Below are 19,012 nucleotides of genomic sequence, written 5' to 3' on the forward strand. Positions count from 1 at the left end.
GAAGTCACCGAAGTCACCAACACACGTGTTGTAATTTACCAACTAGCAGCAGCGTAAGTAAAGGTGAACTGTCCACTAAAATAATGTTTCTGGTTGAGTCACTAAGTTACTTTGAGTATCCTTGAAATATAGCAGCTACTTGTCTGGAGGGAAAAGCAGGTTTATTGAAAGCCTGTTGCCTTCTTTCATGTGTTTGGTGGAGTCCTACAGAATGCAACAAGAGAAGGCCTGTAGAACGAACATAATGTAACGCTCTGTCACAGCCCAGCTCCCCTCTCTCAATCTGGGGAAACCATGGCTCCAACAGCGAGCCCTTCTGTTCTCCCACAACCTCCCTCTCATGCCACCATTATTCTCACATAAAGGAGACATAGCCAGCGACATAGAAAACGCAGAGCTGATGATGCTGTAAACCAGGGAGCTATACTCTTGCCAGGGAATTGGACACAAGAAGATTGTAAAGAGTTTCTGGGTTATGTGAGCTTTTTATTTAGGCAATATTATCAGTTATCAAGTTGTTCACCAATGAATATGGCTTTATATGGCTATATAAAAAGCCATATTCATTGGTGAACAACTTAACGATTTTATCATATACCTATAAATGATGTATGGTTTTCTGAAGGGTGTAAAAAGCCATATTCATTGGTGAACAACTTGATAATGATTTTATCATATACAGTGGTCCCTCGTTTATCACAGGAGTTCCGTTCTAAAAAATAATCTGCGATAGGCGAAATCCGCGAAGTAGTTAGCGTTATTTTTTTACAATTATTATAGATGTTTTAAGGCTGTAAAACCCCTCACTACACACTTTATACACTTTTCTCAAACAGGCATTAACATTTTCTCACTTTTCTCTCCTGTATAAACACTCAAAGTTCAAACCTTAGTAGAAAAAAAATAGAAAGTTTTCCTATAAATAATTATGATGGCTTTTAGAACTAACAAATTTAATTTTAACGATCAACCTACGAGGTTGGACATGTGAGAAATTATTAATAGTGACTCACCAGTATTTCACAGTTCCTCTGACCACGCCTCTTCGTTGTGGCGCCGCTCCACTGTCCGCATTGGCTGATTACTCGGGTGGTATGAAAAATATTACCCGTCCGCGAAAAGGGTGTATTGCTATTTATTCTTTAGTGTTTTATCCAATCATATTGGCTTATCATTTATAGGTATATGATGTTTGTTAGCCTAAATGGTGACAAATACATCACAGTGTCACACTTGGCACTGAAGTGATTTTACGCTTTGGACTCTTTTTAATACGAGGACCTCGTGTAGTGCGGTTAATTAAATTAGTGTTTGTAAACAGTTTGGGTTGATGGTTGTTATTGAACTTGTATTGACAGCCAATTGAGCATTTATTCCATATCATTAATATCAGACATCAGGCTCCTTCAGTAGTTTGATCTTTGCCAGTAATATTTGAACATTTGTTCACACTAGTTATTTTGTTGTACTAGCAGACAAACTAATCAACTTTTTTACTCTGGTACTCTGGAACATACTAATAATGCAGAAAATCTTATGAAAGTAGTGAACTGCAAAAGACCTGACATCTTGACTAGTCAAGCACTTACTCACCTCAGTGTTTTCACATCAGGCCTGCTTTGAGTTGTGTCATGACGACGCCAAGTTGATGCAACGTAGCGCTGAGTTGATGTAGCCTAACGCCGTTTGCGTCCCGGACGCGAAATGGACGCCAAAAATTAAACGTGTTTCATTTTTTTTGGCGTTGAGCACTGGACACAGAAAGGAAGTAGTTTTCATGCAAGTTGAGGCAATGTAATGGTACTTAACGTTACTGGATGCCACAACCACAAACTATAACGCTACCTGACGTCAATTTATGATTACTGCTGTGCTCCATTGTCGTGAAGCTATAAATCACGCAGGATTGTTGTCAAACGTTTTATACCGTGTACACAATGCAGTAAAACTATAACGATCAAAGAGCACATGTGAACGATTACGAGGTCTGTGAGAAAAGTATCGAACCTTTTTATTTTTTTTCAAAAACTATATGGATTTGAATCACGTGCGATTACATCAGACAAGCTTGAACCCTCGTGGGCATGCGAGAGTTTTTTCACGCCTGTCGGTTACGTCATTCGCCTGTGGGCAGGCTTTGAGTGAGCACTGGTCCACACCCCTCGTCTGAATTCCTTTGTCTAACAACTTGCTGAGAGACTGGCACTTTGCTTTATCAAAATTTTTTCAGAACCTGTGAGGCAGATCGAAGTGGACACATTCGAGAAATTCAGCTGGTTTTCGGTGAAAATTTTAACGGCTGATGAGAGATTATGGAGTGTTACTGTTGCTTTAAGGACTTCCCACGGAGCGGGACGTCCCGCCGCGCTCTGAGGCGCCGTCGTCAGCCTGTTTCGAGCTGAAAACCTCCAAATTTAAGCCTCTGTTGACCCAGAACGTCGTGAGAGAACAGAGAACTTTCAGAAGAGGTCGGGATCAGCAGTTTATCCAGACATTCCACTGTTACAGGAGATTTTGTAATGAAAGACGTGTGGATGGATTGGTGCGTTGGCAGGCAGCCGGCGCGGAGCGCCGCCACAGGAAAAACACCTCCGTTGGAAGCTTTAAGGACAAGTTGGAACATGTCCAACTGTCAGTAGAGTGAGTATCTGAGAAATTGTTTAACAATTTCTCAGATACTCACTCTACTGAAAGCCATCAAAAGCCACCTGGTTTTTACAAATGGTTATCAACATGGAGGTGTTTTTCCTGTCAAGTTCCATGTCATATCTCCTACAGAGTTAGAAGGTGATCATTTATTATAGTGTGAGATCCATACAGCTGCGAGCCTGATGCGTGCAATGACGTGTTACCGCGCACCATGGAGTGGCGCAGCTGCCCATGTTATGATGGAGATAACAGTTCACATTATTTACGTCACCTATGGGAAGGAATGGACAAATATCTATACTGTAAGGTCTGTTGTTGATATAACAGCCTGTTCAGATTTGCAGTGGTGAGCGCGCAGTAGCGTACGGTGCTTTTGGTTTGACAGCCGCTGTTCACATTCATTGTACATGATAATAATTCAGAATTATTATCATGATGAAGTGTGCCACATACATTTCAACAGTTCCTTTGTGCTCCGGGGGGGGTGGACATTATTATATGTGGCACGTGCAGGTCATACCGGCAGGCTTTGCGGCGCCGAATCCATCTCGAGGTTCCCTCGTATGCGTTCAAGTCGTATCGGATCCTGTTTTGCCACCATCAGAATATGCAAATTGCGCTTAGATGGTCGTCAGATTACACATGAACCGCCATATAGGTGTCCCATCTCAACGGCGCCCAGAGAGTTTTGAACATGTGCATCACACTCGGGGCCGCCGGACGAGTTGACCAACTGTGTCCACTTCTGCAGATGGCTGTCAGAATGTTTTGGAACTGAAATCCGACACTTTATGAATGTGCGCCAATTCATAAGTCCGACACCACTCTGAGTGATTCTGGCTGTGTGTGATGGGGGTATAAATTTGGTTTCATCTGTTCAAAGAATCTTGTTCCAGACCTGGGCGGTCTGGTTAGATGTTGTCTGGTCAAGCCTGTTCTGACCTTCCTGTTCTTGAGTGTTACCACATTGTCATAAACCCTCTGTGTTTACATTCATGAAGGTCTCTCTTAAATGTAGACTTGAACAATGATACACCTACCTCTTCCAGAGTGTTCTTGACTTGGGTGGATTCTGTGAAGGAAAATAATTTGGTGGTCATTCTTTTAAGTTGCCTTCTGTGGTCTTCCAGGCCTTTTGTGTTACTTAGCTCACCAGTGTATTCCTTCTTTTAAAGAATTTAATAAATTGTTAATTTGGCCACCTTTTGTGTACTTAGTGCGGTATAGAATAGCGAGGAATCAGACCACAACTCAGTATCAAACTGTTTCTCAGTTAAATTGTCCATTTACTTAAAGCTTCTGAAAATGGAGGGGCTGTGTATAAAAATCAAAATCAAATCAAATCAATTTTATTTATATAGCACCAAATCACAACAAACAGTTGCCCCAAGGCGCTTTATATTGTAAGGCAAAGCCATACAATATTTACGGAAAAACCCCAACGGTCAAAACGACCCCCTGTGAGCAAGCACTTGGCGACAGTGGGAAGGAAAAACTCCCTTTTAACAGGAAGAAACCTCCAGCAGAACCAGGCTCAGGGAGGGGCAGTCTTCTGCTGGGACTGGTTGGGGCTGAGGGAGAGAACCAGGAAAAAGACATGCAGTGGAGGGGAGCAGAGATCAATCACTAATGATTAAATGCAGAGTGGTGCATACAGAGCAAAAAGAGAACGAAACACTCAGTGCATCATGGGAACCCCCCAGCAGTCTAAGTCTATAGCAGCATAACTAAGGGATGGTTCAGGGTCACCTGATCCAGCCCTAACTATAAGCTTTAGCAAAAAGGAAAGTTTTAAGCCTAATCTTAAAAGTAGAGAGGGTGTCTGTCTCCCTGATCCGAATTGGGAGCTGGTTCCACAGGAGAGGAGCCTGAAAGCTGAAGGCTCTGCCTCCCATTCTACTCTTACAAACCCTAGGAACTACAAGTAAGCCTGCAGTCTGAGAGCGAAGCGCTCTATTGGGGTGATATGGTACTATGAGGTCCCTAAGATAAGATGGGACCTGATTATTCAAAACCTTATAAGTAAGAAGAAGAATTTTAAATTCTATTCTAGAATTAACAGGAAGCCAATGAAGAGAGGCCAATATGGGTGAAATATGCTCTCTCCTTCTAGTCCCCGTCAGTACTCTAGCTGCAGCATTTTGAATTAACTGAAGGCTTTTCAGGGAACTTTTAGGACAACCTGATAATAATGAATTACAATAGTCCAGCCTAGAAGAAATAAATGCATGAATTAGTTTTTCAGCATCACTCTGAGACAAGACCTTTCTAATTTTAGAGATATTGCGCAAATGCAAAAAAGCAGTCCTACATATTTGTTTAATATGCGCATTGAATGACATATCCTGATCAAAAATGACTCCAAGATTTCTCACAGTATTACTAGAGGTCAGGGTAATGCCATCCAGAGTAAGGATCTGGTTAGACACCATGTTTCTAAGATTTGTGGGGCCAAGTACAATAACTTCAGTTTTATCTGACTTTAAAAGCAGGAAATTAGAGGTCATCCATGTCTTTATGTCTGTAAGACATTCCTGCAGTTTAGCTAATTGGTGTGTGTCTTCTGGCTTCATGGATAGATAAAGCTGGGTGTCATCTGCGTAACAATGAAAATTTAAGCAATGCTGTCTAATAATACTGCCTAAGGGAAGCATGTATAAAGTGAATAAAATTGGTCCTAGCACAGAACCTTGTGGAACTCCATAATTAACCTTAGTCTGTGAAGAAGATTCCCCATTTACATGAACAAATTGTAATCTATTAGATAAATATGATTCAAACCACCGCAGCGCACTGCCTTTAATACCTATGGCATGCTCTAATCTCTGTAATAAAATTTTATGGTCAACAGTATCAAAAGCAGCACTGAGGTCTAACAGGACAAGCACAGAGATGAGTCCACTGTCTGAGGCCGTAAGAAGATCATTTGTAACCTTCACTAATGCTGTTTCTGTACTATGATGAATTCTAAACCCTGACTGAAACTCTTCAAATAGACCATTCCTCTGCAGATGATCAGTTAGCTGTTTTACAACTACCCTTTCAAGAATTTTTGAGAGAAAAGGAAGGTTGGAGATTGGCCTATAATTAGCTAAGATAGCTGGGTCAAGTGATGGCTTTTTAAGTAATGGTTTAATTACTGCCACCTTAAAAGCCTGTGGTACATAGCCAACTAATAAAGATAGATTGATCATATTTAAGATCGACGCATTAATTAATGGTAGGGCTTCCTTGAGCAGCCTGGTAGGAATGAGGTCTAATAGACATGTTGATGGTTTGGATGAAGTAACTAATGAAAATAACTCAGACAGAACAATCGGAGAGAAAGAGTCTAACCAAATACCAGCATCACTGAAAGCAGCCAAAGAGAACGATATGTCTTTGGGATGGTTATGAGTAATTTTTTCTCTAATAGTTAAAATTTTATTAGCAAAGAAAGTCATAAAGTCATTACTAGTTAAAGTTAAAGGAATACTCAGCTCAATAGAGCTCTGACTCTTTGTCAGCCTGGCTACAGTGCTGAAAAGAAACTTGGGGTTGTTCTTATTTTCTTCAATTAGTGATGAGTAGTAAGATGTCCTAGCTTTACGGAGGGCTTTTTTATAGAGCAACAGACTCTTTTTCCAGGCTAAGTGAAGATCTTCTAAATTAGTGAGACGCCATTTCCTCTCCAACTTACGGGTTATCTCCTTTAAGCTGCGAGTTTGTGAGTTATACCACAGAGTCAGGCACTTCTGATTTAAGGCTCTCTTTTTCAGAGGAGCTACAGCATCCAAAGTTGTACTCAATGAGGATATAATACTATTGACGAGATAATCTATCTCACTCACAGAGTTTAGGTAGCTACTCTGCCCTGTGTTGGTATATGGCGTTGGAGAACATAAAGAAGGAATCATATCCTTAAACCTAGTTACAGCGCTTTCTGAAAGACTTCTGCTGTAATGAAACTTATTCCCCACTGCTGGGTAGTCCATTAAAGTAAATGTAAATGTTATTAAGAAATGATCAGACAGAAGGGGGTTTTCAGGGAATACTGTTAAGTCTTCAGTTTCCATACCATAAGTCAGAACAAGATCTAAGGTATGATTAAAGTGGTGGGTGGACTCATTTACATTTTGAGCAAAGCCAATCGAGTCTAACAATAGATTAAATGCAGTGTTGAGGCTGTCATTCTCAGCATCTGTGTGGATGTTAAAATCGCCCACTATAATTATCTGAGCTAAGCACTAAGTCAGACAAAAGGTCCGAAAATTCACAGAGAAACTCACAGTAACGACCAGGTGGACGATAGATAATAACAAATAAAACTGGTTTTTGGGACTTCCAATTTGGATGGACAAGACTAAGAGTCAAGCTTTCAAATGAATTAAAGCTCTGTCTGGGTTTTTGATTAATTAATAAGCTGGAGTGGAAGATTGCTGCTAATCCTCCCCCTCGGCCTGTGCTACGAGCATTCTGACAGTTAGTGTGACTCGGGGTGTTGACTCATTTAAACTAACATATTCATCCTGCTGTAACCAGGTTTCTGTAAGGCAGAATAAATCAATATGTTGTTCAATTATTATATCATTTACTAACAGGGACTTAGAAGAGAGAGATCTAATGTTTAATAGACCACATTTAACTGTTTTAGTCTGTGGTGCAGTTGAAGGTGCTATATTATTTTTTCTTTTTGAATTTTTATGCTTAAATAGGTTTTTGCTGGTTATTGGTGGTCTGGGAGCAGGCACCGTCTCTACAGGGATGGGGTAATGAGGGGATGGCAGGGGGAGAGAAGCTGCAGAGAGGTGTGTAAGACTACAACTCTGCTTCCTGGTCCCAACCCTGGATAGTCACGGTTTGGAGGATTTAAGAAAATTGGCCAGATTTCTAGAAATGAGAGCTGCTCCATCCAAAGTGGGATGGATGCCGTCTCTCCTAACAAGACCAGGTTTTCCCCAGAAGCTTTGCCAATTATCTATGAAGCCCACCTCATTTTTTTAAGTCAACCAAACGTCCAGATGGTGACACTACGCTGAATAACACTCTTCCCACATGTGTAAATTAACCAAACTGCCAGATGGTGGCACAATATGAACACGAACATTACTGAAGTTTCTATGTTTGAGGTTGTAAAAGATAACAACTGATGTTTCAGGTGCAATTCCACCAAACTACCACATGGTGGAGGCAGACACACTCATGGGGGGTTGTGATGAGCCCCATAACCTTCATGCACCTTTTACCTTTCACTGTGGCTTTTGACATTTGAGAAAATACATTTTTCCCCCACAACAGATTCAGGTGGATTATTTACTAGCGTAATCCCCTTTGATAAATCCACTCTAATCCAGTAAAGGCTTCCCAAAATAAAAATACTGGCTGTAATTTGTAAATAAATAATGCAGTATTTTTGTTAAACCCCTTGAATTAAGGCTGAAAGTCTACACTACAAACACATTATGTTTGCTTTATTCCTCATTTGTGGCGGTGGACAAAATTGTGTCTTTTTGTGTCATGAATCAGAGTTCAGTAAACCTTTAACATTGTTTTTATTTTGTTGTTTGGTCAAGTCAAAGCAAACATGCTTTGTAATGTGCACTTTCCTTTCTAGGACCCAGCAGCATCTTCTACCTCAAAGGCAGATTCTGACACCAAAGGAGAGACTGTGGCCATGAATTACAAGCCGTCACCACTGCAAGTCCAAATAGGTATTACAGCAAAACACTTGACATCATTTCAGACTGATGTTGATGATTAATTACTAAGCTGTAGTAATGAATGGAACACTCTATATGAATGAAAAGTCTTTAATAACCAAATGAAACATTGTAAAAGGTCAAATTAATAGCAGAATCAGATCATGTACTTTATATCATACAGTTTGAGAATTGTACATCAGAGAAATTGCACACCATAGAACACTTGACCTTTTATGTCAATAGAGCCATAAGATTTTTGTTATTGAACTGCCACAATGCCGTTAAAGTCTTTGATGCATACAGAACTCAGTTGTTTTATTCAAGGCTGAAAGCTTTTGTTTCAAGAGTACCTATTGGCAAAAAAAAAAAGTCAGCATCTAAAAACCAAAATGAAACAGTAGAAAACACAGTTTTGGGGGGCTGTATTGAGTCCTCCAGAATTGTAAAGAAAATGAAATGTTTTAAAACAAACTATAAATTCATTGGCAATGCAAAGTGGTTATTGACTTTGATGTAGGCAAGCATTCTGTTCTTATCAAATAGTGAATATTGCAAATTTTGCAGGACAGTACTGACATATTCATATTTACTCTGAATGAGTGATGCAGGTACATGCAAACACTTTTCAGTTACTGTACTTTTCGGAGCTTAAGTCACACCGGTGTATAAGTCGCACCTGTCAAGGAATGCCTCTTATACAGAAAAAAACAAAACATCAGTTGCACCAGAGTGTAAGTCCCACTTTTTTTCTTTATTATCAGCTCTTCAATTTAGGATTTTTGACCATTGATGTAGTGTACTTTTTATTATTGGCATTTATTGTTTTATTATTGAAGGTTTTTTTTAGTACTTTGATTCCTGGGAAAGCCCTATATAAATAGTTATTCTAATAATTATGATTATTAATTTTAAAAAATGTGATTTTTCAGTGTACAGTGGTCCCTCACTATAATGCGGTTCACCTTTCACGGCTTCGCAGTTTCGCAGATTTTTTTAGTTCAATTTTGCATGCTTTTTTTTTTTATTTTTTACAGTGCATTGTGTTCTGCGTCCTCACAAGCAGGCCGGTTGTGGCACCGCGAAGGGAGAGTACGCGCATTGTGTTCTGCGTGTCTGTTTAGAAGAATGTTCTCACCCAGAAGAAAAAAAGCGCGCCAACAACTACCCGTAACTGTGTTCTTCAGTCAGAAAAAGACGCCTGCACCGAGGTGTGACTCAGTGGAAAAAGGCGTGACAGCGGAGCGGCGGCAGGACGAATAGGTGCGATCCGAGGAACTGTGAAATACTGGTCAGTCACTATTAATAATTTCTTGTGTCCAACCTCGTAGTTTGATCGTTAAAATTAAATTTGTTAGTTCTAAAAGCCATCATAATTATTTATAGGAAAATGTTCTATTTTTATTTCTCAAAAAAATGTTTGGGCCTGAAAACAGGTTGGTCTTATTTTTCTACTAAGGTTTGAACTTTGAGTGTTTACGCACGAGAGAAAAGTGAGAAAATGTTAATGTCTGTTTGAGAAAAGTGTATAAAGTGTGTAGTGAGGGGTTTTACAGCCTTAAAACGTCTATAATAATTGTAAAAAATAACGTTGACTACTTCGCGGATTTCGCTTATCGCGGGCTATTTTTAGAACATAACTCTGTATATGTCGCACTGGAGTATAAGTCACATTATCTCCCAATCTAGTAAAAAAACACAATTTATACTATGGATGTACATTTCTGTGGCAACCTTCTTGTTTAAACCTGTATGTCATCTGTTACTTTTATCCCAGTGTATTATCAGTGTTTCTGTATGTTGGAATAATATGAACATTTTAAGCAGGCTAACAGGTTTAGAGAAATATTTTTTGACCCTACTGGTCAGGACCAGTAGCACTAATTTTGTTGCTGGTCCTCCTGGTCCAAGGTAGTGGCCCCAGGTATTTGGAAACTCAGAGCCTCCACCGGTGAGCCTCAGTGTAGCATTAATCATCACTTCATGTGCATGTATTCAGTCAGTCTTGTATTTGTAAATCTATAGCATGATGGAACGTTTTCATTTTGTGTTGAATGTATGTAAAGTTATAAACATTTTTTTACATGATCCTCTGCTTTTATGTGAATGTACCCTGCACCTTCTGCTTTGCTTTTCTGTAATTCTGGCCTTGTTTACCCAAACATAGCCTAGCTTTTACTCTTATTGCTTAATCCACTTGTCTAACCCTAACCCATAATGATCCTGACATTTACTTTGACTTCTCTTTACTGCTGACTGCATAAAACTAACATATTTCATGTTTTGTGTGGTCAGCTTTATTTTATTTGTTAATATATATCCATTCCTATGTTTAAGGCATGCAGGATTTTCAAGAAAACAAATGTTGGGACAGAGCAGTTTATTCTAAATGTAAGAATTAATTAATCATTTTTCCAGCCAGTTTTATTGAGAAATATCAGTGGATGAAAACATGAACATTTCCAACTAACTGAATATTTCTGAGACTTCATTTACATTGATCATTCAGAAATACTTAGAGTGTGGTGCGTTATGGTAAATCTGTGTCAGGTAGGCAGTTCTCAAAAACTAAATGTCCATGCTGGAAGGAGACAAGTGAGGAAAGCCACCAAGACACAACTCTGGAAGAATTATTGTTTTCTGTGGGTGTGAGTGGAGAAACTGAGAATAAAATCTTCATTTAGTCCCGACTTTTTCTGATTTGTGGCTGTTTTGTGTTGGATTTCTGAAATTACACAATTATTTTTTAAAACTTTATAGAATTGATGTAAACACCATACTCTTATAAAGTAGGAAAAATATCTTGGCATTTGCAGGAAAACTTTGATATAAACTGAACAGAACAAAGCAGGCTGATTAGACTCACCATGTTTTTGAAAATAAGAATAAAATAAGAATCATCTTACTTTGCACTAAAATGAGATTTTAGATTTGTACAGGCATTGTACAAATTTATTAGTTTAGGGTTTATTAGACCCCATTCCTACCAGGCTGCTCAAGGAAGCCCTACCATTATTTAATGCTTCGATCTTAAATATGATCAATCTATCTTTGTTAGTTATGTACCACAGGCTTTTAAGGTGGCAGTAATTAAACCATTACTTAAAAAGCCATCACTTGACCCAGCTATCTTAGCTAATTATAGGCCAATCTCCAACCTTCCTTTTCTCTCAAAAATTCTTGAAAGGGTAGTTGTAAAACAGCTAACTGATCATCTGCAGAGGAATGGTCTATTTGAAGAGTTTCAGTCAGGTTTTAGAATTCATCATAGTACAGAAACAGCATTAGTGAAGGTTACAAATGATCTTCTTATGGCCTCGGACAGTGGACTCATCTCTGTGCTTGTTCTGTTAGACCTCAGTGCTGCTTTTGATACTGTTGACCATAAAATTTTATTACAGAGATTAGAGCATGCCATAGGCATTAAAGGCACTGCGCTGCGGTGGTTTGAATCATATTTGTCTAATAGATTACAATTTGTTCATGTAAATGGGGAATCTTCTTCACAGACTAAAGTTAATTATGGAGTTCCACAAGGTTCTGTGCTAGGACCAATTTTATTCACTTTATACATGCTTCCCTTAGGCAGTATTATTAGACGGTATTGCTTAAATTTTCATTGTTACACAGATGATACCCAGCTTTATCTATCCATGAAGCCAGAGGACACACACCAATTAGCTAAACTGCAGGATTGTCTTACAGACATAAAGACATGGATGACCTCTAATTTCCTGCTTTTAAACTCAGATAAAACTGAAGTTATTGTACTTGGCCCCACAAATCTTAGAAACATGGTGTCTAACCAGATCCTTACTCTGGATGGCATTACCCTGACCTCTAGTAATACTGTGAGAAATCTTGGAGTCATTTTTGATCAGGATATGTCATTCAAAGCGCATATTAAACAAATATGTAGGACTGCTTTTTTCCATTTACGCAATATCTCTAAAACCAGAAAGGTCTTGTCTCAGAGTGATGCTGAAAAACTAATTCATGCATTTATTTCCTCTAGGCTGGACTATTGTAATTCATTATGCAGCTAGAGTACTGACGGGGACTAGAAGGAGAGACCATATCTCACCCATATTGGCCTCTCTTCATTGGCTTCCTGTTAATTCTAGAATAGAATTTAAAATTCTTCTTCTTACTTATAAGGTTTTGAATAATCAGGTCCCATCTTATCTTAGGGACCTCGTAGTACCATATCACCCCAATAGAGCGCTTCGCTCTCAGACTGCAGGCTTACTTGTAGTTCCTAGGGTTTGTAAGAGTAGAATGGGAGGCAGAGCCTTCAGCTTTCAGGCTCCTCTCCTGTGGAACCAGCTCCCAATTCAGATCAGGGAGACAGACACCCTCTCTACTTTTAAGATTAGGCTTAAAACTTTCCTTTTTGCTAAAGCTTATAGTTAGGGCTGGATCAGGTGACCCTGAACCATCCCTTAGTTATGCTGCTATAGACGTAGACTGCTGGGGGGTTCCCATGATGCACTGTTTCTTTCTCTTTTTGCTCTGTATGCACCACTCTGCATTTAATCATTAGTGATCGATCTCTGCTCCCCTCCACAGCATGTCTTTTTCCTGGTTCTCTCCCTCAGCCCCAACCAGTCCCAGCAGAGGACTGCCCCTCCCTGAGCCTGGTTCTGCTAGAGGTTTCTTCCTGTTAAAAGGGAGTTTTTCCTTCCCACTGTAGCCAAGTGCTTGCTCACAGGGGGTCATTTTGACCGTTGGGGTTTTACATAATTATTGTATGGCCTTGCCTTACAATATAAAGCGCCTTGGGGCAACTGTTTGTTGTGATTTGGCGCTATATAAAAAAATTGATTGATTGAGCTTTTTAGTGTACTTGTCCATAGGACAAGTAACCCTGGCAGTTTACTTGTCCTATAGGAAAAGCTGGTTGTACGGACAAGCGAGCACCGCAGGCGCGAGCCGCGTGAAGTGTGCTGAAGGCACGCGATACACACGCCAATGGCACGTGATACCTAGGGGTGTCTGGGGGTATGCTACTGTGGAAGTACTGAAATTACACTTTTTCATAAATTGCTTCTCTCTTGTGTGGGTGGTAAAATTGAATTTCCAAAAAAAAAAAAAAAATTTATTACATATTGCATGCATAGCCTCTAGCCTTTTAATCTGTTAACCAAGACATAGCTCATAATGTTTATCCCCTGCGATTGTTCATAATTGGGGAAAAAATTAAAATAATTGGTAAATGCCAATATGCATCTGCTTCTCTCCTGTGTGTTTTCTGAATTCATCACTGTTCAATGCATGATCATTTGCCAGAATGTTTTTTTGATAAAGCAAATCAAATTCTTTTATTTCAACATTTAAAAATGACTTACTGGTCCGCAATTAAAGGAAAATCCGGACAGACATGGCAGTATATTGTATTGTCCTCTTCCTTGTGCCCCAGCCACAGATAATCCTGTGTCCAGCTACTCACAAACTTCCTCTCTCTTCATACCTCTTCTTTGAAGGTTCTACACTTGCAGGGGTTGATGCTTTGCGTTTGACTGGTGTTTTCCCTGGTATCTGGCCTGGTTTCAGAGGTTTTAGAAAAGACATTCTGTTCAGTATATTCTTCAAAAGGCGTGTTAATCGATGCGATGTTCATTATCTAATGTTTCCTGCCACAGCATCTCGCAAGAAGATGCTACGAATGCACACTCCATACAGTGATCTCGTGCACACATGATACAGGGTTCTCCTCTAGCGAAATTTTTAGTATAGCGGTGCTGTTGGCAATTATTGCCCGAGGCGGCGCACGTTGCGAGTCATTTTGACTGGTTTTAGATGCATTGAAAGCAAGAATAATAGACAAAAAAATTTACACTTATGTTGTAATATCAAAGTTCTTTTTTGTATTTTTCTGTCTGTTAAGAAAATAAATGACATTGAAAAGTTTAAAGACATATTAATATTTGATGGACATAACATTTGCTCTCTTCTTTAAAAATGACACACTGTACCTGTACAGTTTTTTCTGTCATGTTGACAGTTTAGCTTTTTTTTTCAACATTTTTGAGTGGAATTGCATACTTATTTAAAAAAAACAGTATAACCCCTAATTGTCTTGTTTGAACAAGAGCTAAATCTTGACTGATTTGATTGTCAAATCAGAATCAAATTTATTGCCAAGTAAGTTCTCACATACAAGTAATTTGATCTGGTGTCATTGGTGTATGAACAACATTAATAAAAAGAAAATTAAAAAAATTATTCTGGAAGAAGTAAAGGAGTAAATCTGATCTTTTAAAGATGAATCCTGGATAAAAAAACTTTCTGAATCAGTTTTTCACACTTTACTGTTTCACTGAGGCTGTGTGGTGATGGTGATCGTTTATTAAAATTGCTTTGCTGCTTTTTTTACAGTGTGTAGCATCTGCTGTTTTTTCTCTCTGTGTGTGTCTGTGTGTGTGTGTGTGTGTGTGTGTGTGTGTGTGTGTGTGTGTGTGTGTGTGTGTGTGTGTGTGTGTGTGTGTGTGTGTGTGTGTGTGTGTGTGTGTGGTGTGTGTGTGTGTGAGGGAACGAGAGACTCTTCACTCTCACACCGTATTTGAGCAAACTTTGGAAACACGAAGGCTTTCAAATGTAAAATAAAGCCTATAAATGAATTTCTGGAGCTATGCAAGCAGAAGGAGCTCTTTTTATCTGAAGACTTTGACAGAGTTTTTTTTTTTTTTTTCCCCCACTGTGCTCTCTTGAGCTGCAGGCTGCCGGCAGTGGAGGGGCGAGCGGGCAGTTAAGCACAAACAGCCTGGCTGGATTTTAGAAAACTACCAGAGAGCAGAGCAGAGTGTGACGGTGCTATCATAACACTGATGGCGCGGCGCTGTTGTTCCATTGTCTGGGGAGAACCCTGTGATATCATGTTTTCCAATTGTCCGCTGCGTAGAGAGTGGCGGGAAAAACCGAAGACGCTTTCTTGCGAGGTGCGAGACAAGATGTGATGTAAATAAGAAAACAAAAAGGCGGCGGTCAGGTACTTTGGTTCCGAGCGATGGAAAATAAAGAATTTGAACATTTTAAACCAAAAAAATGGCACTTGTCCGGTCGGACAACGATTTGAGCATATTGCATGTCTGATCACATTTTACTCTTGTCCTGGACAATCGGACAAGCATTAATGTCGATGGTAGTTGTATAACAGATACAATACCACATTATTTATGTGTTTTATTGATGCCTCAAAGGCATTTGATTGTGTAAATCATGAGAAGTTGTTTCATAAGTTACACAACAGAGGAGTACCAAAATACCTCATTTGAATACTTGTCTATTGGTATGGGCATCAGTCAATGTATGTGAAATGGGGTAACACTGTCTGATGCATTTAATGTTGGTAATGGAGTCAGGCAGGGAAGTGTATTGTCCCCTTACCTCTTTAACATCTATATGGATGAACTGTCAAAGTTGTTAAACAGTTGTAAAACAGGATATATGGTTGGTGACCCCATAATCAATCACCTGATGTATGCAGATGATTTGGTGGTCTTCTGTCCATACAGTGCTGGTCTTCAGCAGTTATTAAGGATATGTTCCCAGTATGGGTATGACTTTGACATTAAATATAATGCCAAAAAGAGTAATATCATGATTGTTAGAAGTAAGGCAGATAAGAAGTTGATGACTCCTGACTTCTCCCTGTCTGGCACAGTTCTCAACATAAGTAATGAGGTTAAATACTTGGGGCATTTCATACAAGATGACCTGTCTGATGACTGTGACATTTATAGACAGTATTGTATGATGTATGCACAAGCAAATATGCTGATCAGAAAATTTGGTATGTGTTCATTTTCCATAAAAATAGCACTTTTTAGAGCTTTCTGTATCCCAGTGTACACTGCCCATTTGTGGCAGCGATATAAAAGAAGCAGTTTACAGAAACTCTATGTGGCATACAATGATGGTATGAGGTTACTGCTCAAAGGCCATGTACACACGTTGTCGGGTATTTGTAAAACCGAATATCTTACCCTTTCAGTTTGGGGAAAAAACTTCATCCACACTACGTCGTTTAAAAAAAAAAAATCCATCCACATCGAACCGTATAAATGTGTTGTAATTAGTCTGCCAAACCTTTGGGTGGCGGTACTGATTAAAATTCTATCCAGTCAGGAGCCTCAATCTGTTGTCGTCACTTCCGCAAAAACTAAAAACATGGTGCCAACCTTGTTTGTGTGGACTGATAAGGAGTCGGAATTACTTCTAAGCGTAGTTTTAGAATACAAAGTTAACAAAACTCAGGAAAATGTCAATTGGGAGTCTTGCCAGAGCAAGTACTTGGACATATTGAACATGTTTTCGGAACAATATCCGGCAGAGACCTCTGAAGATTTTCCGCATGGACGGGGGAGTTAACTCGGGCTATATTGACCACGAAAAATAAAGGCAGTCAGGGGCAAATATCATTCTGCAGTTAACAGCGGACGGAGGAGTGGTCATGGTCGAGTTGTACTTCTCTACTTTGAGCAATGTGAACAAATATGGGGCGGCTCACCCGCAACAACAACCATGGCGTCGGGCATAGAAACAAATGACTTGGATGATAGCCTCCCTGTTCCGTCGCCTGCTATGTCCTCCTTGTCCACCATAGAACCCCCTGATGTGTCTGACACTGAGCAGGAGAGCAGTGCACCCGTTGTAAAACAGAGGAGAGACTTGCTTCAGGTATGTATTTGCTTCTCCTTTGTTTTTAAAACATTTTTAAAACAAAGTCTTAACGTTATTTGTAAAATAAATAAATCTTTCCCACATAAATATCACAATAGGTAATGTAAAATAATGTTAACTTTTATTATTTTATACAGGCTCAACTGAAGGGACATCGGCATGACCGCCTGAAGAGAAAACTGCCAGCTGAGACCCAGTGGACTAATGCCATTGAAGAGGACCGTGGACGTGCAAAGAAACTGTTGGACATTTTGGAAACTTCAGAAAAACAAGCAAATGAAAACTTCACAAAAATTACAAATACACTCAACATGCTCACTACTTCCATTGCTGAGGGGTTTTCTCTCCTAAGACAAGTCATTCAGGCTCCTTCACCACAACAATCACATTACATGCCATATGAAGCAAGAGGGCACTTTTATCCACACACACCATCTCTACAGTCAAACCACCCACACCCGTCATTTCATTCATTCTCAAACCACTCATCTTCAATCAATCAATCAATCAATCAGAGAAACACAACAGAATCACACCCACACTAATGCACATGATGCATCCCATTACAGCACACCTTCTCCGAGCACAGGGCTCACAGATTTTTCATACACCCAAGCACTTTTTAGTGATGAGTAATAATTCTTTGTTCCCTATAGTTTTACGGGCAGAAAGTAAAAAATGTTAAATAACATGCCAGGTGTTTTGGTTTAAAAATATCAACTTTGTTTTATATTTAAGGCAGCACTTTGACTAATTTTGAGGGCATTTGTTCAAATGAAAAGTGTTACAACAGTGTAAAAGAAACTATTTTATTTGCACAGAGCTCAAAAGACTTCTTTCAGGTGGTTTGTATGTTTTTGGATATTTAGAATTTAACTACTTATTTTCACATTTTCTGTGAAATGTTCAGTGATATGCACTGTGTTTATATTTTCATAAAAAAATTAAACTATTTTAAATTGCATTAAATCAACGCTTTGTAACTCTGCAATATATGTAAGCACTTTATAACGGGTTCCTCATGAACACTAACCTAGAAAAAGTATTTTCAATTTAGCTTAATATTTGCTCTCTTAATGCATCTCTCCCAAAAACAGTCTCTTATGGATCAAGATACTGGGTGAGGACTCTTCTGACCTGTTTCCCTTCATGTGTTAAGCTATCACCTCTGACATCTGCTTCTGAGTCCGGCTGGTTGTTTCTGTCATGTTCAATAACTCCAGTAACACGATTGTCATCTATTGAGTCTTTTGTAGCCTCACAGTAATTATGCAGCACAAAACATGCATAAATTACAAAGGGCAGTTCTTCAAGGTTGATGTCCATAGGTCTCCTCAATGCACCAAATCGGGCCTTTAATCTCCCAAATGCACATTCAATTACCATCCGCGCTCTGCACAAAGACAGTCCAAAATATTGTTCTTGAACAGTGCTTCCACCGTTAGCGTATTCTTTCATTAGATACGGCAGTAAGGGGTAAGCAAGGTCACCCAAAATGTACACTGGGATAGGTGCTTCGTTGTCAACCAGATGCCTTGGACAAGGAGGAATTTTTTTCTTTTTTGAAAAACTCATTTATGGTAGAATTGGCAAACACACGAGCGTCGTGTACGCTCCCTGGCCATTTGACCACAACGTCCATGAAACAGTATTTGTAGTCACAAGTGGCTTGAATATTTAAAGAAATGTTCCCCTTTCTGTTGAGGTAATCTGTGCAATTTGCAGATGGTTGCTTTATCCCCACATGCGTGCCATCCACAGCGCCTAAACACTGGGGAAGGCCATGCGTCTGTTCAAAACCGGCAACAAGTGATTGCACTGCACATTCAGTTTTTGGCAGCTGTATGTATTGTGGTCCCAAGTGTACTGTTATAGCTTTACACACCTGCCTTACAGTTTTTGAAACGACTTGCCGGGACAACCCAAACGCATTTGCGGTTTTAGTCTTCCCTCATCAGCCAAGTAGTATAGTGTCAGGGCAACTTTCTTGACCACACTAACCG

The 19,012-nt window shown here is 39.5% G+C and overlaps 1 protein-coding gene across 1 annotated transcript in view; it reads left to right on the forward strand.

Moving 5' to 3' along the window:
• Nucleotides 1-19,012, forward strand: part of fam219aa (family with sequence similarity 219 member Aa) — a 66,916-nt gene that overhangs the window by 11,092 nt on the left and 36,812 nt on the right. The window contains exon 2 of the mRNA XM_034167087.1: nucleotides 8,243-8,339. Within this exon, the coding sequence (XP_034022978.1) occupies nucleotides 8,243-8,339 (97 nt within the window). The remainder of the gene's footprint in view (nucleotides 1-8,242; nucleotides 8,340-19,012) is intronic.

The sequence above is a fragment of the Thalassophryne amazonica genome, chromosome 3 (assembly GCF_902500255.1).
Source record: "Thalassophryne amazonica chromosome 3, fThaAma1.1, whole genome shotgun sequence".
In the NCBI taxonomy this organism is placed as follows: Eukaryota; Metazoa; Chordata; class Actinopteri; order Batrachoidiformes; family Batrachoididae; genus Thalassophryne; species Thalassophryne amazonica.